Source organism: Somniosus microcephalus, chromosome 6, assembly GCF_052327205.1.
Source record: "Somniosus microcephalus isolate GS21.2 chromosome 6, FLI_Smic_1.0, whole genome shotgun sequence".
In the NCBI taxonomy this organism is placed as follows: Eukaryota; Metazoa; Chordata; class Chondrichthyes; order Squaliformes; family Somniosidae; genus Somniosus; species Somniosus microcephalus.
The window spans coordinates 236,798,433-236,819,737 of NC_140992.1; the positions used below are offsets into that span (position 1 = coordinate 236,798,433).

General features: G+C 41.9%; 1 protein-coding gene across 1 annotated transcript in view; it reads right to left on the bottom strand.

Moving 5' to 3' along the window:
- Positions 1 to 1,632: 1,632 nt before the first annotated feature.
- Positions 1,633 to 21,305, bottom strand: part of slc7a9 (solute carrier family 7 member 9) — a 109,038-nt gene continuing 89,365 nt past the window's right edge. Inside the window, exons 10-13 of the mRNA XM_085991577.1 lie at positions 19,437 to 19,533; positions 13,915 to 14,064; positions 10,181 to 10,355; positions 1,633 to 8,291 (exon numbers count right to left, since the gene is read on the bottom strand). Coding sequence (XP_085847703.1) covers positions 8,230 to 8,291; positions 10,181 to 10,355; positions 13,915 to 14,064; positions 19,437 to 19,533 — 484 coding nt within the window. The 3' untranslated portion in view covers positions 1,633 to 8,229. The remainder of the gene's footprint in view (positions 8,292 to 10,180; positions 10,356 to 13,914; positions 14,065 to 19,436; positions 19,534 to 21,305) is intronic.

The window sequence follows — 21,305 nt, forward strand, 5'->3', positions numbered from 1 at the left end:
ACAAATCATCCCAGGGTATCAAGTGTCTCAACTGTCTATTGTGACAGCCAACCAATATGTCAAAACAACTACTGTGAAAGTTCATAAAAGACTGCAAGAAGTAATGTGCAAGCTATATGAAAAAATAATAGGTGCAGGAATTTCTTTGTTTTCTGCATTCTTATGGACTTAGGTTTTCAAATGGAGGTTCTTAGAATCTAGGGATTCCAAGGAGATCCGCAAGGTCATCAAATTTCTGTGCTTAATTTTTTGCAATTGTTTACTTAGCATGGTATTTCTGGGGAGTTAAGACAGGCTGTCCCAAGGACTGTCAGTATTTGCAGGAGTTTTCCATACAGAAGTTTGAAAACTTAGATGTAGTTAATCATACAGTTGTTAACATTCATTGTTTGGTGTATTTTCATTACCAACTTTTTTGAGAATAAAAAGAAATGTAATCCTCGTGTGGAGTAAAACGAAAATTAATTTATATTTTCCTGTTCAACATCAAACATATTTTAATAGAATATTGGATCGTTCTCATGAAGAAAATTATATTGTGTCTTGCAATTCATAACTGGGAGATTTGTGGGAGAGAGTGTGTAACTTCCAAATTCTTTCCTGTAAAAAATAAAAAGACATTCTGACCCTGAGCTTCCGGTCGCCTGTCATTTCAATTCACCGTTCCATTCCCACTCAGACCTCACCGTCTGCGGCCTCTTGCATTGTTCTACGGATGCTCAGCGTAAACTCGAGGAACAGCACCTCATCTTCCGATTAGGCACTTTACAGCCTTCCGGACTCAATATCGAGTTCAACAACTTCAGATCATAACCTCGGCCCCGATTATATTTTTATACTTTTTATCCACACTTTTGGTTTGTGCCTTTTCCTTTTTTTTCCTCTCTCCCACATGGCAGCTGTCTTTCACTCTGCCAGCGCATTTCACACTTCATCTAGAGCCATTGTCTGTTTCTTTACCTGTCCTATTACTATCTCGTCTCACTTTGAATATCTCTTAATGTCTCTTCTTTCATCCCCTCCCCCCTTTTCCCAGCCCCCAAACTGCCCTTTGTTTCATTTCCTGCCTTTTCTCTCAGTTCTGTAGAAGGGTTTCGACCCGAAACGTTGACTCTCTTTCTCTCTCCACGGATGTTGCCTGGCCTGCTGAGTTTTTCCAGCATTTTCTGTTCTGAGTTTTTGGTGATGTTCATTGAGGGAAGGATGTTGGCTAAGACCCTGCACTTCATAGGATCTTTTACATCCACCTGTAATACAATAAACGATTTTACAGTACTGCATGAATGAGTACATGCAAAGTTTTGAGCATGTGCTTAGCCAAAATTATTTTCTTGTTGAGTGGGTGAACAGTATGCTTTGGTGATTTGCCCGTCATAATTTATTTTTGACCTAGTAGTATTTTGTTCACATGTTCATTGCCTGATAAAGATGACAGATCAATGAGACTCCGCTTTCCTTAACACATTTTGAATTATTTCCTGTTCTAAAGCCGATGAAAATTCTGAAGATTCAGAACAAAACAGCAAATAGTTTCTCATTGCCAACAACCAAAATGATTAGTGACAATTTAACAGCAGGTGGCAGTAGAGTATGGCAGCAATCCACCTTCTACAAAGTGATTGGATAAGCAAATGCAGCTCACCTTTTAATTCAATCTGGAAGCATTTGAATAACATTACTGTAGATGATGCATATTAACTGTAGCTACATTACAATATTTGTCCCTTAAATTGTTAGATAATTACTGCTGACATAGAAATAAGCATACAAAATTCAGAATTTTGTCAGTTTCAAGTATAATCTTAAGGTTAAACTGAACATACCATGGATAAGGCAGGATATACAGCTTGGAAAATCTGAAGAATGTGGGTCACTTAAGAGACTTGTGCAAAACCCCATTTGATCAGCCCTGTCACTGATGTTAACAAGAAAGTCTGCACGAGTACAAAGCGATTCTTCTTTCTTTATACTCACACCAAACTTTTTCTTAAGATCAGCTTGACTTTACATTAGAACCGTCTAAAATTATAGAAGCTTCTATTAACACTCAAATTATCCCTCATTTTGAAAGTTCTGGCCTAATCCATGATTGGTAGTATGGTTTTTGCAAGACGATTGCACTTGTATTCTTGTTTCCTATGTTGCAACCTCTGGATCTCTGCTGTTAAACACTTTGAATCATGTGTCATTGCTTGGACATCTCCAAAGCCATTGAGAGCATCTAGAATAATGTTTATCTAAACAATTTATCAAATGGCCCCCACCATTCATGTCTATCTCTTTGTTTCACAAAACACCCTACCTTTAACTTATCTTCTGGTGTTGTTTTCCCATTAACTTGGGGATTTCCCACAACTCAGCCACCTCTCCCACTGTGTTCCATATTCAGATTTATGATCTTCACGTTTTTGCTAATGACTTCACTGCTCATCAGATTGCACGGTATTAGTGCTCACAGCCTTCAGTTCTCTTAACTGAATTATGACACCTATATATCCTCGTTTTCCTTCAATGGCCAATAAAAGTTTTGTTTCAGTAAGTTTTTAAAAGGTTACAATTTTTAAATTTCCTTGTTCTGCCCTGAATGTACAATCCTCTCTACCATTATGTCCCAGCATACACCCTCTACTTCTCCAACTCTGATTTATTGAGTTGCCCCCTCCCACTGCTCCACCATCAATGGCAGAGCCTTCAGACACTATGGGGGTGATTTTAACCCTACTCGCTCAGCAGAAACTTGGCGGGTGGGCAGTTAAAATCGCCCTGGCTCTTACCTGTCCGAAAGCTGCCATGATCGCAACATCTGCAATTTTCACCTGCTCTCCTAAGCAGGCAGCAATGACACGCACCCAGACCCAACATGGTTCTTCTTCACATGCATGTTGCAGCCCGATTACATAATTGAGACCCGACTGTAATTTTAACTCCGACCTGAGCGGGGACTCCACCTGAAGTTAAAATCGGGGCCTATACTGTATTCCAGAATTCACTTAGGAAATCCTTTCTGTTTTGCCACCTGTCTTCACACCCTTCAAAAACTTCCTTTTGAAACTTACTTTTTCAATCTCACCTTGGTTATCTCCAGTAACTTTATTCCAACTTCCTGCTGAGTGTCTTTAAAATATTTATTACATGAAGCCTCTTGCAAGTCAAAGTAATAGATACTGCCTCTTAACTTTCATAGTTTCCTTACTTTTAATCCTTCTTCATCTCTTGGCATTCAAACATCACTATCTTCTCTGACTGCCAGTACAACTCCCACATTTCCTCCATTACCAAAGCTACCTCCAAGAAGCTTAATTTTCCTCTTGTGCCAAATGCTTTTTCCCACTCAAATCTTAGCTCTCTTTGAAGCCCAAATCCATTCAAGACTTGAATATAACTCCTATATTGTGGGGAGGAGGAGGTGGAGACATCTTCTAGAATCACTGCAGGATAGGATACAAGAAGATGCTTAATATTTGATGGGTGCTCCCTTCTAACCTCTATCTCCAAACTCTCTGTGTTGCAAACTTTCTATCTTTATTGTATGAATACAATTGCCAGTGCTTCCATGAACTTCCTTTGTTCCTTCTAAGTTTTAAATATGCAGGTGCTACATGCTCTTCCTCATCCTTACATACCCACTGCATCTCCTACTCTAATTGTATGTTAAGTGCTGAAAATATAATGGATTGTCAGGCCGCTAACTCATTAAAATGTATACTCCATGAAATAGAGTTCAGTGTGATCACTAACCTTTGTGTCTTTTGCACATTACAATTGGGATAACCAGATTTTTAAATTTTTGCTTTTCCTTTCTCATTTTAGGATCAAATGCCTTTCCCTGATTAAATGATGTCTCCAAATAGTTTATATAATTATCAAAAGCAAATGAAAACGCTTAAACACCATATTTGTTGTAGAGGTTAGGAGGTGTGTAAGGGTGATTTACTCCCTCTTGGGAAATACTTGATTTCTACTTGGTGGATTCCTTTGACACTACAGTAACGATCAAAGCTTCCTATGAGGGAAATTAGGATGGTAAATCTGGCTCCATCACTTGACAATGGTACACTAACCAATAAGGGTACCCTTCAATACGAATTTTAATAAGATACACAAACACATAAGCATCACATTGCAAATCGATTTTGTAAAATTCGTATCAATTATTTATATATATATATATATATATATATATAATATATATATAAAATTGGTATATTTTCAAGATAGTTGCACACAATAGCATTTACTTGCATATTACTATGAATGTTAAATTGCAAAAATAATTAACAACTTGTATTTATATAGCGCCTTTAACGTAGTTAAACAGCCCAAGGTGTTTCACAGGAGCATTATAAAACAACATTTGACACTGAGCCACATAAACAGATATTAGGGCAGATGATCAAAAGCGCTTTTTTTATTCGTTGCTGGGATTGCAAGGCCAGCATTTATTGCCCATCCCTAATTACCCTCGAGATGGTGGTGGTGAGCCGCCTTCTTGAACCGCTACAGTCCATGTGGTGAAGGTACTCCCACAGTGCTGTTAGGGAGGGAGTTCCAGAATTTTAACCCAGCGGCAATGAAGGAACGACGATATATTTCCAAATCAGGAATGTGAGAGACTTGGAGGTGATGACATTCCCATGTGCCTGCTGATCTTGTCCTTCTAGATGGTAGAGGTCGCGGGTTTGGGAGGTGCTGTCAAAGAAGCCTTGTTGAGTTGCTGCAGTGCAAGGTACGTCGGTGGTGGAGGGAGTGAATGTTTAAGGTGGTAGATGGGGTGCCAATCAAGCTTTGTCCTGGATGATGTCGAGCTTCTTGAGTGTTGTTAGAGCTGCACTCATCCAGGCAAGTGGAGAGTATTCCATCACACTCCTGACTTGTGTCTTGTAGATGGTGGAAAGGCTTTAGGGAGTCAGGAGATGAGACACTTGCACCAGAATACCCAGCCTCTGACCTGCTCTTGTAGCTGCTGTATTTATGTGGCTGGCCCAGTTAGGTTTCTGGTCAATGGTGAACCCGCCCCCCCCCCCCCCCCCAGGATGTTGATTGTGGGGGATTCGGGGATGGTAATGCCGTTGATTGTCAAGGTGAGGTGGCTAGACTCACTTTTTGGAGATAGTCATTGCCTGGCACAAATGTTACTTGCCACTTATCAGCCCAAGTCTGAATGTCGTCCAGGTCTTGCTGCATGTGGGCATGGACTGCTTCATTATCTGAGGAGTTGTGAATGTAACTGAACACTGTGCAATCATCAACGAATACCCCCACCTCTGACCTTATGACGGAGGGAAGGTCATATATGAATCAGCTAAAGATGGTTGGGCCTAGGATGCTGCCCTGAGGAACTCCTGCAGCGATGTCCTGGGGCTGAGATGATTAGCCTCCAACAACCACAACCATCTTCCTTTGTGCTAGGTATGACTCCAGCCAGTTTTCCCCCTGATTCCCATTGACTTCAATTTTACTAGGGCTCCTTGATGCCACACAGTCAAATGCTGCCTTGATGTCAAGGGCAGTCACTTCACCTCATCTCTGGAATTCAGCTCTTTTGTCCATGTTTGGACCAAGGCTGTAATGAGGTTTGGAGCCGAGTAGTCCTGACGGAAACCAAACAGCATAGGTGAGCAGGTTATTGGTGAGTAAGTGCCACTTGATAGCACTGTCGATGATACCTTCCATCACTTTGCTGATGATTGAGAGTAAACTGATGGGGCGGTTATTGCCTGGATTGGATTTGTCCTTTTTGTGGACAGGACATATGTCGGCAGTTTTCCACATTGTTAGGTAGATGTCAGTGTTGTAGCTCTACTGGAACAGTTTGGCTCGAGGCGCAGCTAGTACTGGAGCACAAGTCTTCAGCACGACAGCCGGGATGTTGTCGAGGCCAATAGTCTTTGCTGTATCTAGTGCTCTCAGCTGTTCCTTGATATTGCGTGAAGTGAATCTAATTGGCTGAAAACTGGCTTCTGTGATGGTGGAGGCCGAGAGGGATCGTCCACTCGGCACTTCTGGCTGAAGGTAGTTGCAAACGCTTCAGCCTTGTCTTTTGCACTTGCATGCTAGGCATCGCCATCATTGAGGATGGGGGATGTTCATGGAGCCTCCTCCTCCCGTTAGTTTAATTGTTCACCACCATTCACAACTGGATCTGTTGGTTGTGGGATCACCTAGCTCTATCTATAGCCTGCTGCTTCTGCTGTTTAGCATGCATGTAGTCCTGTGTTACATCTTCCCCAGGTTGGCACCTCATTTTTAAGTACGCCTGGTGCTGCTCCTGGCATGCTTTTCCACACTCCTCATTGAATCAGGGTTGGCCCCTTGGCTTGATGGTAATGGTAGAGTGAGGGATATGCCAGGCCATGAGGTTACAGATTGTGGTGGAATACAATTCTGCTTCTGTTGATGGGCCACAGCGCCTCATGGATGCTCAGTTTTGAGCTGCTAGATCTATTCTGAATCTACTCCATTTAGCACAGTGGGAGTGTCCTCGGTGTGAAGACGTGACTTAGTCGCCACAAGGACTGTGCAATGGTCACTGCTACCAATATTGGACAGGTGCATCTGCGACAGGTCGATTGGTGAGGATGGTCAAAGAGGTCTGTCTTAAAGGAGGAAAGAGAGGAAGAGATGTGGGAAGGTTTAGAGCGAATTCCAGAGCTTAGGGCCTTGGCAGCTCAAGGCATGGCCAGCAATGGTGCAGCAATTAAAACTGGGGATTCTCAAGAGGCCAGAATTGGAAGAGCGCAGATACCTTGGAGGGTTGTGCGGCTGGAGGAGATTACAGAGATGGTGAGGGGCGAGGCCACGGAGGGATTTGAAAACAAGGATGAGAATTTTAAAATCGAGGCTTTGCTTAACCAGGAACCAATGTAAGTCAGTTAGCACAGGGGTGATGGGTGAGCGGGACTTGTTGCAAGTTAGGGTACAGGCAGCAGAGTTTTGGATGACCTCAAGTTTATGGAGGGCAGAACGTGGGAGGCCAGCCAGGAGTGCATTGGAATAGTCCAGTCTAGAGGTTACAAAGGCATGGATGAGGGTTTCAGCAGCAGATGAGCTGAGGCAGGGGCGGAGTCGGGCGATGTTACGGTGATGGAAATAGGCAGTCTTAGTAATAGCGCAGCTATGTGGTCGGAAGCTCATCTCGGGGTCAAATATGACACCAAGGTTGCGAACAGTCTGGTTCAGCCTCAGACAGTTGCCAGGGAGAGGGATGGATTTGGTGGCTAGGGAACGGAGTCTGTGGCGGGGACTGAAGACGATGGCTTTGGTCTTCCCAATATTTAATTGGAGGAAATTTCTGCTATTCCAGTACTGGATGTCAGACAAGCAGCCTGACATTTTAGAGACAGTGGAGGGGTCAAGAGAGGTAGTGGTGAGGTGGAGCTGGGTGTTGTCAGTGTACATGTGGAAACTGACGCTGTGTTTTTGGATGATATCGCCAAGGGGCAGCATGTAGATGAGAAATAGGAGGGGACCAAGGATAGATCTTTGGGCAACACCAGAGATAATGGTGTGGGAGCGGGAAGAGAAGTCATTGCAGGTGATTCTCTGGCTATGATTAGATAGATAAGAATGGAACCAGGCGAGTGCAGTCCCACCCAGCTGGACGATGTTGGAGAAGGATGGAGTGATCAACCGTGTGAAAGGCTGCAAACAGGTCGAGAAGGATGAGGAGAGATAGTTTACCTTTGTCACAGTCACAAAGGATGTCATTTGTGACTTTGATAAGAGCCGTTTTGGTATTGTGGCATGGGCGGAAACTGATTGGATGGATTCAAACATGAAATTCCGGGCAAGAGGGGCACAGATTTGGGAGGTGACAACACGTTCATGGACTTGGGAGAGGAAAGGGAAATTGGAGATGGGGCAGTAGTTTGCAAGGACGGAGGGGGTCAAGTGTATTTTTGAGGAGAGAGATGATGACAGCTGATTTGAAGGAAAGGGGACCAGTACCTGAGGAGAGAGAACTGTTCACAGTATCAGCTAACATGGGAGCCAGGAAGGGAAGTTCGGTGTTCAGTTTAGTGGGAATAGGCTCGAGGGAGCAGGAGGTGGGTCTCATGGACAAAATGAGCTCGGAGAGGGCACATGGGGAGATGGGAGAGAAATTGGAGAAAGATGTTTGTTTTTTCGAAGATGTCAGGAAATATATTACAGCTTTCTCTGCCCCTTGCTTCCATGTCTAGTACCATAAAATATTAAAGGAGTGAATTAAGAGTGAGATGACGGGTACTTTTACTGTTCAGTCTCTGCTGGTACCACCTCCATTAACAGCTGCAGATGCTTGGTAATGGGCCCTGGAAATAAAATTTAAAGGTTACTTTTTCATCGAAACAGTCACCTACAGTCATGAACATGATGGGGTCTGATGCAATCATGCAAAGACATTTTATACTTTCACAGTTACTCATGTATTAAAACTTATACGGTGCTTTTGTTGATAAGGAGGTGAAATATAGGCTGTATATGAACATATGAATTAGGAGCAGGAGTAGGCCACTCGGCCCCTCGAGCCTGCTCCGCCATTCAATAAGATCATGGCTGATCTGATCTGAGGAAGGATGTTCTTGCCATGGAGGGAGTGCAGCAAAGATTCACCAGACTGATACCTGGGATGGCAGGAATGACGTATGAGGAGAGATTGGGTCGATTGGGCTTATACTCGCTGGAGTTTAGAAGAATGAGAGGGGATCTCATTGAAACATAAAATTCTAACAGGACTAGACAGACTAGATGCAGGAAGGATGTTCCCGATGGCAGGGGAGTCCAGAACCGGGGGTCACAGTCTAAAGATAAGGGGTAAGCCATTTAGGACAGAGATGAGGAATTTCTTCACCCAGAGAGTGGTGAACCTGTGGAATTCTCTACCACAGAAGGCAGTTGAGGCCAATTCATTAAATAAAAGGAGTTAGATATATTTCTTAAGGCTAAAGGGATATGGGGAGAAGGCAGGGACAGGTTACTGAATTTGGGTGATCAGCCATGATCTCATTGAATGGCGGAGCAGGCTTGATGGGCCGAATGGCCTACTCCTGCTCCTATCTTCTATGTTTCTATGATTACTCCACATTCCCGCCTACATCCGATAACCTTTCACCTCCTTGCTTATAAAGAATCTATCTACCTCTGCCTTAAAAATATTCAAAGACTCTGCTTCCACCGCCCTCTGAGGAAGAGAGTTCCAAAGACTCACGACCCACTGTGTGAAATACACACCCAACAAAAATGTAAAACATCTTGTGCAGCTGAATATATTCTCAAATATGGTTTTCTTCAAATTCATTTATCGAATAAGACGTGCTATCTGCTGAAATTCTATCTTATTTTACTCATAATAGAAACAGTACTTGGTAAATTAGTCAACAAAAAATATTTTTTGCTTTTAGTCTAAGATTCCTCTTGGATAATCTAAGTTATTCATTGAAATATTTACATTTGTCAACACAGCTCTGCATGAGTGTTTTTATCGAGCTTGGATCTGGGTTACTCCTAATAGAGTCCAAATGCTAGGTCTGAAAAGGAAGGTGAAGTTTGTGAGAGAGGCTTTACTACCAGGAAATACTTTTGTTACATGATATGAATCATTGTGTGTCAAGGAATTCTGTCACAAAATCCACTAGACCATTTCAATTCCCGCTTGATGATGTCACCAAATAGTTTTTTATAATTTGACAAATGCAAATGCTTCTTAAATCTTTTTTTAATTTAAAAATAATCATCTGCTCAAAAAAAATCACTAGCAGGCCTAAAACCAGCAGCTGAAAAACATGGTGACAAATAACCAGTAACAAAGTCGTTTATTTATATCTCCTTGAGCCATTTGATACTCTTGGGTCTGTGGTCAGCTAATCTGAGCTGCCTGCTGGGAAATTGGCAAGAACAGCATAATGACAATGTCTCACCTTGTATTTTATAGGAATGTCCTGGCCAGCCCGAGTTCAAAAGCAACGCACAATTCACTAGCTTTATCGTGGAATTCAGTTTGTTGCCAAATGCTTATCCAACTTGGATCATTAAGTTTAAGTAATAACACTAAAAGGTACATACTGGACTACTTTTCTGATTTTATAAATCGCAAATAAGCCCAACTTGGAATCACTTCACATTCTGTTTGCTTTGAAACTTGTCTCTAGTTCTCAAGTTAAGTAATAATGAATACATTAAGCAACAAATATTTACTACTTACTCATTATTCTGCGAGTCCAGCTGACGCGAAAGTAAATGAACAGGACGTAAAATATCAGTCCTCCCACAATAAATAGTGCACAATATAGGTATGCCCAGTCTGGGGCACCAATGATTGGAGCGATAACCAAGTAGATAGCGGCAAGAGTCACCACAACTGGAACAACTATGGGGACCTGAAATGAGAATGCACACTGAGATTTTAACAATACAAACCTGGGAGAGGTTTGAGGTTTTTTTGATCAGCCTGCTTTCTGACATGCAGAAACCCATCACCATGTTCAAGAGTCTCCAATTCAAGTTACTGAGAAATCTATAACCACCTGTAGACTTTCTGTTTGTCCTATGTGGAGTGCACACACTATCCCTGTAGGGACACATCCCACTTAAGGCCAGAGTTTAGGTGCAGGTTTGCAGAGCAAAGGCTTAGGAAACAAGCATTCACAGGGATACTGCTAGCATTTAACCAGCTGAAACCATGCAGCTCACCACAGCAGATTACCGGATAAGCTTTCACAAAGTATAGTACAAGTTCAGTGTGTAATTTGGCCAGTTCCAAAGACCTATGAATATAATGAGCAGCCCTACATTCTATTATATTTGTAAGAGATTGTTTACTTGGGACTATTTGAACAAAGTTGCAGTGTCAACAAAAAATCATAAAATGTCTAGTTGCACAGTACTAAATCATGGGGTAATATGTGGGTCGGGGAAAGACCATCACAGAGAGCCATTAACAGAGACCTGGGAGCAGTTTGCATACCCACCTTCTCAAGTGAGTAACAATATTTGGTATAATGAGACCCAGAGAGGGGAGAAGACGCAGCATTTAAAAAAATAATAGATTGACTTTATATAATAAGTCCATACACTGTTCCCTGTGAAAGAAGACCTGTACTGGTCTCCTGTACTCTGTGTTCTCAATAAAGGCAATAATAAGCAGACTGCCGTGTATCTACTCAAACTGAGGCTAAAAGTGCTAAGGCAAAAAATATTATGGACTGATTTCAATATGAATCCAAGTTTTACAGAAGCAGTAAGAAGGATTATAAACGAACAATAATTTGGAGGATGAACTATGGGAGTGTGTGGCAGTATGTTCACAAGTACATATATTCAGTACAAGGAAATTCAGTACAAAACCTTCCATTAATTGTATTGTGGACTGACAAAATGCATTAAATTATTCATAATTTTCCACTATATCAGAGGAGTTGTACAGCCAGCTTTATTCAATATTGGCAATGCTCAAAAATACAATAAAATTATTGATGCTTTTTTTCCTCCCCTCCCCCTTTCCCTGCCTCGGCACCTGCTTAAAATCTGTTACATCTCTAACTTTTTCCGGTTCTGATGAAAGGTCAACGACCTGAAACATTGGGCTGGATTTTCTCAGTGCCATGGAGGCAGAAGTGAAAATAGAAGAAGTAAAACTGCTTATCGAGCACCTACTGGCAATGGAAGGTGATGCATGTTGATAAATTGAAGGCACTAATTGTGGGGAAATGTGTAGGGAAATCATGTGTAGATTATATTTGATAAATCTCTGAGCATTTGGATTTACTTCACTGATTGCTGTACACATTGTAGGAGACAAATCTGGAACTCTTGAATTGTCAGAATATTTCGCCTGGGAAACATTAAATTATTTTTTCTGAGGCCCTGCTCTGTTGACTGGGCCTTGGATGCAGCAAGCAGCTTATCAGAAAATCATGGGTTCACTTGCCTGCAATTTCAGTTTTAGATAACAGCTGAGTAAGCCCTGAAAAATTGATTTTTTTGTATTAAACAATTTCACCTTAGTGAGATTAATACATTTATAATAGCTCTCCCTATTTAATTTGTGAATTTATCAATTCACTTAGCCTCTTATACAAACTAATTGAGCCTAGTACAGGGTATGCAGCATATATTCTTTGGCAAATTAAATTATAACTACTACTGTGTTTTGTACAGCATTCAGCCCAACTGCCAATATTATATACAAAAGCAAAATACAGGAAACTTTCGATTTACCGGCACCTAAATAACTGGAAATCTTGGTTAACCGGCAAAATTCAGGAGTAGGTTTTACTTCATATTGTATTTGCCTTCCTCCATCTGTTGCTGTGCAAGGGTGTGGCTGCAGCTGTTGCTAAGCTACAGAGACACTTGGAACTTGTGGCCATTGTTCTACACTTGTTGCTAAGCAACAGAGTTTGTTGCTTTATACGGAGCTGTCAACTCTCCCTATCTTTTACTATAGCGTTCGGTTATCCGGAATTTTTGATGAACCGGCACCATGTCGGTCCCGTCCGTGCCGGATTAAAAAAAAGTTTCCTGTACTGTGGATGCTAGAAATCTGAAATAAAAACAGAAAATGCAGGAACTGCTCAGCAGGTCAGGCAGCATCTATGGAGAGAGAAACAGAGTTAACATTTCAGGTTTTTCACCTTTCATCACAACTTTTAAACAAGTCTAGAACCAGCTTTTGTGTTTTTTACTTGTCCCATTACCACCCACTTTTGCCTTGCACCTTTATCCCTTTTGTCATTTAATCACTCCTGCCTTCCACCCTATGACAGACCTTCCCTTTGGTTCTTTCCTCCCCTCCCCCTTTCCCTGCCTCGGCACCTGCTTAAAATCTGTTACATCTCTAACTTTTTCCAGTTCTGATGAAAGGTCAACAACCTGAAACATTGGGCTGGATTTTCTCAGCGCCATGGAGGCAGGACTGCCAGTAAAGTAGCAGAAAGTGGGGGCGGATGGCAAACCCGTACTCCATCTTGCCTCCATGTCCTTTTGCCAGGAGGTGGGAAGATGTGCTGCTTCAGGTCCCGTCTCCTGGAGGTGGGAAAGGGATTAAATCCTTTTAACTGTCTGTTAACAGGCAGAAAAAAGGATTAGTCCCATTTCACTTCTTGGGTGATGGCTTCCCGACCTTGGCGAATCCCACTGGGTTGGAGGAGTCGAGTAGGAGGTCTGCGGGGGTTGGAGGAACCTGAAAGTAAGATGTAGAGGTGAGTGATGGGTGCAAGTGTGGAGTGGTAAGTATGTAAGGTGAGTGTTAAGTGTTAAAAAATGTTCACTTACCTTGGTTTCTGCCTACAACCTTCATCCGCTCTGGGTTGGGAGTCCCGACATCTTCCTTGTCGATTTCACAGACTGGCTGTTGGATACACCGAACCAACAGTCATCTGAAATCTACAAAGTTGAAAGGTTTGATGAGTCCTGAACACAAGGACTCATCAAACTACAGAGAATGTCAGTGTTTGACAGCTTCACAGAGCTGTCAAACGCTGACATTTCTTCTTTCAAGAAGTCTTGACAGATAGCATGTCAGGCGTTGACGTGCTCTGTCAGTGACTTCTTCCCTAATTGGCCTGCTGAGCCCGCAGGGTGGGCTTAACCAGGTCAATCGGGAAAATCCCGCTGGTTGGCCAGAAGATGATGGAGGTGGGACATAGACCCGACAAGCAGCAGTCCAGCCTCCAACTCGTCTCCATTGAGAAAATCCAGCCCATTAACTCTGTTTCTCTCTCCACAGATGCTGCCTGACCTGCTGAGTATTTCCAGCATTTTCTGTTCTTATGCCAATATTATACACTGTTTAATGGGGAAAAAAACTTTTGTGAGCAAAAGCCCACTGAGATTAAATGGGGTTCCTGAAAAATAAATGTAAATTTTAATTGGTAAAAGTAATGTCAGTCCACATAGTTACATTCGTATAGAAAAGAAAGGCCACAAAAATCTAACCTTTACTGGTCTTTTCAGATCTTTTCTTGTAAATCTCATGACGATCAGTGACAATGTAGTCAGTCCATAAAAAATCCAGGAAGCAAAGCTGAAGTAGTTTATAAGAGTGTCGATATCTGCTGGAATTATGTAGATAATAGCTAGAATGCCCTGAAAAATAGAGTGAAGCATTAAACAATTAACTGACTGAAGAGTAGTTACAGATTGTATTTACATATATTGTATTTACCAGGATTTTTTTCAGAAGCTGTTATGTGATTCTAAAAAGGAACAGAGGTTGAAACGTGACATACTGAGGGCACCGTACTGCAGGTGCTAGTGAGTCCAACATTCTGATCAAGCTAAATTAACAAAAGCAGCAGGGCATTTGACTATCAATAACGGTAGGACTGGAGCAGGGTCAGCTTCAAGAAGTGCATACACTGTAGCTGTCTGCCAGCTCCCAAGGCAAACTCCACAGCTATCTAAGCAGTGCAAGAAATAGGTATTGGTATCTAAATTCAGGGAAGTTGGTCCATCCTACTAAAGATTTTGGTACCCCTGATGCTGAACTAAATGGGATGTATTGAGAGATAAAAACAGAAAATGCTGGAAATACTCAGCAGGTCAGGCAGCATCTGTAGATCTTAACCTCTCTAGATCTTTTCATTGCAAACTGCTGGTGTGACATCAGCCATCTCAATTTCTCTGCTCCTCTCACTCACTCCAACCTACCCCTCTCTGAATTTGCAGCACTCCATTTTCTCAGATCCAACCCCAACATTGTCATTAAATCTGCTGACAAGAGTGGCACTGTCGTCCTTTGGCGAACCGACCTCTACCTAGTGGAGGTTGAACACCAACTCTCTGACATCTCCTCCTACCTCCCCCTGGACCATGACCCCACTACCGAACATCAAGCCATTGTTTCCAAGACTGTCATTGACCTCATCTCCTCTGGAGATCTTCCCTCCACGGCCACCAACCTCATAGTTCCCCAACCCTGCACAGCCTGCTTTTACCTCCTTCCCAAGATCCACAAACAGGACTGCAACACCTGCCCTTTTACTTCCTGCCCTTCCCACTGTCCAGGGCCCCAAACACTCCTTCCAGGTGAAACAGCGATTTACTTGTACTTCTTGCAATTTAGTATACTGTATTCGCTGCTCACGATGTGGTCTCCTCTACATTGGGGAGACCAAATGCAGATTGGGTGACCGCTTTGCAGAACACCTCCGTTCAATCCGTAAGTGCGACACCGAGCTTCCGGTCGCCTGTCACTTTAATTTTCTGCTCCACGCCCCCTCTGATCGCTCCATCTTTGGCCTCTTACACTGTTCCAACGAATCTCAACGTAAGCTCGAGGAACAGCACCTCATCTTTTGATTAGGCACTTTACAGCTTTCTGGACTCAACATTTGAGTTCAACAATTTCAGACTATAACTCCTGCCCCTATTTTTTTTCTCTCTTTTTTTCTCTCACATGGCAGCTGTTGATGATTCTGCCATTGCAATTTACACCTCATCTAGTGTCATCTTTTGTTTCTTAACCTGTCCCATTACCATCTCCTTTTGCCTTGCAACATCATCCCTTTTGTCTTTTAATCTCTCCTGCCTTCCATTTTATCACAGACCTTCCCTTTTGTTCTTTCCTCCCCTCCTCCCTTTTTCTGCCCCTACACTTGCTTAAAAATCTGTTACATCTCTAACTTTTTCCAGTTCTGACGAAGGGTCATCGACCTGAAACGTTAACTCTGTTTACAGATGCTGCCTGACCTGCTAAGTATTTCCAGCATTTTCTGTTTTTATTTCAGATTTCCAGCATCTGCAGTATTTTGCTTTTGTATTAATGTATTGAGAGATCCCAATCTTAGAAGAAAGTGTCCTTTATGGCAACATGATGATGGATATGCAGATGAACCTTAACTGCTACAGACAAGTTTGTAGTCGCATTCTTTTGGCTATTGAAAAGATCAGCCTATCCAACCAGTATTTCCATCAATACGGACTTTCCCAGCATGTAAAGGTATCCACTTTATAAACTTGTAGTGCAAAGTGAAAAAGGTTTGTTTGTTAGTGCTAAAACCATGAATATATCTATTGGTTGTAACATTTCTGCCATCCTGGTTCAATTAAAGGTATGCTAATTGTTGTATTTTGGGATTTTTGATTTTAACCTAGGAGGAATTTTGGGTAATTGATAATAAAACCCTCCTATTAAGTTAAATTTGTCTTGCAATGGATTAAATCCTCAGAACACCCAATATCTGGGAATGTGAATTAGACCAATTTTTCTGAGACAATTAGGTCAATTAACATCTCCCAGAAAGGAAATTGGGTGTAATATGTTGCGATGGCTTCATTCATGTGAGCTCAGAGGGAGGTGCTGCCACGGACACATGCCTAGGAGGGCGGTAACCAGCCAATCCTCAGATGGAGAGCTGAGACGGGTCAGCAGTCAAGCCTTTGGTTTTCTGTCCAGCTAAGAAACTGTTTCCAATCCAGAAAAGAATCTGGATTGGAAACAGTCACAGCGGTGCGATCGCTCTAAGGTTAAAAGCAGCCAGCTCAGCACTTGTAAAAGTAAAGCTAGGTTTGTACTAAGGGCTAAGCTTGCACGATTTGTTATTTTTTGATGTTACAAGGATTAATAGAGATTACAATGAATTTCACTGAAGATTGTGTTCAAGGGGTTTTCAGTGTTGAAAATTGTAGCACGGATCAAGATCTATCTTTTAGCTTACTGATAATCTACTTAGCTGCCTTCAGTATTATCTCATAAACAGTTTGGGCCTGAAATTCCAGGGTCTCCGCTTTACTGCTGGAAGAGTGGTAGGTCAAAACCTCTGGCCACCACAGAGCACTGATGGTAACTCATCTAAAATCGTGGGGACAGGGTCACTTTCATATTGCAACTAGGTGGCCTGTGCCTGTAGAGGCCCCTGATCAGGTATTTCTGAGACCTGGGAAGGGCAAAGATAAATATGAACAAGAATTTTTGAATATTGAAGGAGAAGGCTTTCATACCAGCAATCTTGGTGCCTATTTAAGGCCAGTATGGGACCTATACCTCCGCTCAGCAAGCATATGTCCCACAGGTGGTATAACTGGGAGAAATTTCTAGTGTAGCTTAGGAACACCCCAACCCCCGCTAAAACTGTCTGCAGATATTGGGGTGGGCGCAAGCAGGAGACTCCCCAGTCTGTTGATCAGAATTTTTGATGTAACTTAAATGGAATGGAAACCATGCAGATCTGAATTCTTGATCCCCAACCCCTGATGGATGATCTGCCAGGTTGGACCATCCCACCCCCCCCCCCCCCCCCCCAAAAAAAAGATTTTTGGCCCCATAAGCTTTTTTTGTAGGATATTCATGCCAGATGTACCTTACATAAAACTGCCATGCTGTTTACATTAATTTCAGATTTCAGTATGTATTGTTAGTGAGGTCTGTGCTTTGATGGTGATCTGCTTTTTCTTACTTGCCATGAGGGGGAAAATGTTTTTTCATAAAGTTGAATCTGAAAGAATCTTATTTTCTTTATGTACTGCACATGTTTCTTCCATTAAGTACCACTTTATTCCCTTTTTTGTTCTGTATGTTCAGAATGCTAAATGGCTTATTTTCTATTGGATCAGAATTTTTGAGCAAACTCACTACAAAAGAGTGGAATCTAATCTATTGCCTTATTTTACTCCATCAGTGGTCAGGAAAGGATTGGAGCCAATTCTACCTGTGTTATGCCACCTTATGATGTGCAGATAAATTCAGAGAGCAACTTCTGTGGTTTCACTATGTTTTATCTAACCGCTTAAGATAAGCATGTATAGCTGTAGTTCAAGCCTGATCAGAGAAGCCCAACCACTCTTTTTTTTGCAGGACTTGCATATAATGGCCCTGAATTCGCGATCAGTATGAATGCGTACTCGCAGAGCATGCCGTCATATCGCCTTTGAAATTGACCGCAAGTTCGGGATTTCCGCATGTGTTAAATCCTGAACTTCCGATCTGTCCGGTTCCGACTCCGCATTGGCTGTGCTGCACGTTTCACCTACCCATTGAAATCAACATGCTGGCGAAAAGTTGGGCTAATTGCCCACCTACTGCGCATTAATTACCCTGAAAATTTTTAACACTGCTGCAAACAGGCGCAGGAGTGTGAAAATTGTATAATTTTGAACTAGGTTTATGCTACGGCCCATAAAAAGCATCCTAATCGAGTTTTATGGTTTTGAGGACACCGTCAGTAAAAAGTATCTCAAAACTTTTCACTGTTTGATCGAATTCCATTAATCTTGGTTTGTGTATTAAATACTATTGCAATGATCGTAATTTATTAATAAAATAGCATTTCTGGCTGCTAAATTATTTTAAATGAGGTTTTTTTAATATCCAGCAATTTAAAAGCCGAAGCCTGACATCAAATCGTTTAATGTAGCAAAACTAATGCCAACCAAAGAAAGATGCTTAAGCCATCTTTTGGAAAGTGCAGTGTGAACAGTAAAAAAAATAAAAATAAAATAAAACCAGGTCAGCTGCTTATATCGACTTTCTGCAAAGCTTAATGCTGTCCTATCGGAGATTTCTATGTTTCCTGATCGGTTAAGAGTCAGGAAGTGAAAGGAGCGCTGCCCCACATGATCCCAGGTTCGCATTCATACAACGGTGCGTCCCTCGGATCCGTGGGCCGCTACACTGCTCACAACTCTGCAGCGTTTGAAAGCAACTTAACGAAGTGTGGCTTTCGTTCGGATGATGGCGGCGTACTCCTTAGCTGTGCCACTGACCGCAAATTCAGGGCCAATTTATTTCCATGTAGAGGTCGAATGAATGAGGAAAGTTAGTTATCTACTAAAAGTATAGCTTTCCACATTCGTTAGTCTTCACTTTTCCATCCATCTTTCTCATCTGCTTAACTTTGTAATAAAAATTTATTGTGCAAATGTTAGATTATCTCATTGTCCTTCGTGCTCTGGTACCTCCTCTAGTTACACAGTGTGGTGTGAAGTGTTTAACTTTTTTTCCTCGTTGTTCAAGGCAGTATTCATTCTTCTGTAGACATTGAACTGAATTCAGGATTTAGAATCATGCCTTCATTTGGCGATGTAACATTTTTACTATACAGCAGATCACTGATTCCCTGCCCATAAATAACAATTTCCAAGCACTGCTATTGTTAACTGTAGGCATCAGACAATCTCAATATACAATAGAAGGAAGTCTGTTTAAGTTGCTCTTTGAATGTATTGCATTTCACAACACTACCATAGAACACCAACAAATGGCACTTACAGTCAGTTGCAGGTGCTGGGCTACAATATACAAATGTATAATTTTCACTCACTACATTTTCAGCAATTTTAGACACTATCTAGACTGTTTATGAAATTTTTATTGTAAATAATGATGGTGGTCTTCCATTACTGCCACTGCTGTGGATACACAAACGGCTTACTATCATTCTGACATTCATCATCTTAGTACACTAGCACCAGGCTATCCTCATTTTTTGAAGTTGTAAATGAAAACATGAATTACTTACATTGAACATGAGAGCTGGTGAAGGTGTTAAACGTTTGATGTTGATGTAAGACAAAATCTTAACCATATGACCCTCACGAGCTGTGACATACGTAAGTCTATTAAGAAAAGATGAAATCAAAACAGCTCTCCAAACGCACAAAGGTATTTAAGTTTCGGCTATCAACTAACTTTAATGATCCAAAAAGCTTGAACGAGAATATTCTGTACAGACAGATAAGGAGCACAATGCATCGGTGTACCAATGTGCTGAATGAGTGTGTGCGGGAAAGTGAGTCTGTGCCTGTTTCCTATGTAATATTAGCAGAGAAGGAAGGTTTCATTTTTTTTAAAAGAGGAAAGTCGATCTATTTCACTCTCTTACACCTCCTAACAGATACTCCCAGAAGCAGATTGTCTGGCTGAGCCATTGGGTATGATTTGAAGTATGTGCTGAACCAGAGAGAGGGATAAAAAAAAAAAATCGAGTTGATAACTGGGAAAGTTGGAGGATGCAGTTATTTGGTAACATATAAGATATGTGATCTTTCCTCATAGGGAACTTTTTTTTGACAAAGGAGTCCTCTTAATTCCTGGTTGAATAAATGTACCCAATGTGGCACAATGTAATTAAGCTGTTTTTGATTAGTAAACTTAATACAGTATATTACAAGAAGTACTCTCCCCCTTATCTTTCTGAATAGTGTGAACAGGAGGGAACGTTTGATTGCAGATTGCGATCAGCTGTGTCAGTGTTGGAGCATTTCCCTGTTGCTGAGAGTCTTTGTGGAGTTGCTCAGTGTAGAAGAGGTTGTTTTCCTGCACTCTGACCACTACAGTTAAAATTAGAATTACCGGAAAAAAATTAAAATATCCACCTGAAGGAATCCATTACACCTGTGGCAGTGGACTTTACTCCCCTCTCCAAGCAGATGGCTGACTTTGTACAGTGGGTCACAATTGCATCTCCTATATTAGACATTGATTGATTGATATGGCCTCCTGCAATGATGCATGATGTCTCGACTATCCCTGAAGCTGAATACCAATCAGTTTATCTCGACACAGCCGCTTCAAACCTCAGCTACCAGATGTCTACCCTATCTTATAATTCTATTATATCAGAAATTCCCCAGCTGACTTTCCTTCATGTAGACTATCCTGGTTGTAATGTAGAGATTACACTGCATTCAAAGAATGAGAAAGACTGCGTGACCTGTCATTACATACCTTGCAGGGTCTCGTGCATTATTTTAATTGAAGAAACATTTTTTTAATCCAGGTTCCACCCAACCAACCCCTCAATCTATTATTTTCAGGGTGGTGGGACAGGGGGTTGAGGGAGCTGGGGGGGGGGGGGGGAATGTTGCACTGTCTATATTATCATTTTACTGCTCAGATGTCCTATATTTGAATCAACTTGTGTATCAGACTATTCACCGCAGGGATCGGTGCTAGGACCACAGCCACTCACAATATATATTAATGATCTAGACAAGGGAACTAGATGTAATATCTCCAAGTTTGCAGATGACACAAAGCTGGGTGGGAATGTGTGTTAGAAGGATGCAGAGAAACTCCAGTATGATTTGGACAGGTTGGGTGATTGGGCAGATGCATGGCAGATGCAGTATAATGTGGATAAATGCGAGGTTATCCACTTTGGTGGCAAAAACAGGAAGGCAGATTATTATCTGAACGGCAATAGATTGGGAAAAGGGGAAGTGCAACGAGACCTTGTGCACCAGTCGCTGAAGGTAAGCATGCAGGGGCAGCAGGCAGTTAAGAAGGCAAATGGTATGTTGGCCTTCATAGCGAGAGGATTCGAGTACAGGAGCAAGGATGCCTTGCTGCAGTTGTACAGGGCCTTGGTGAGACCACACCTTGAGTA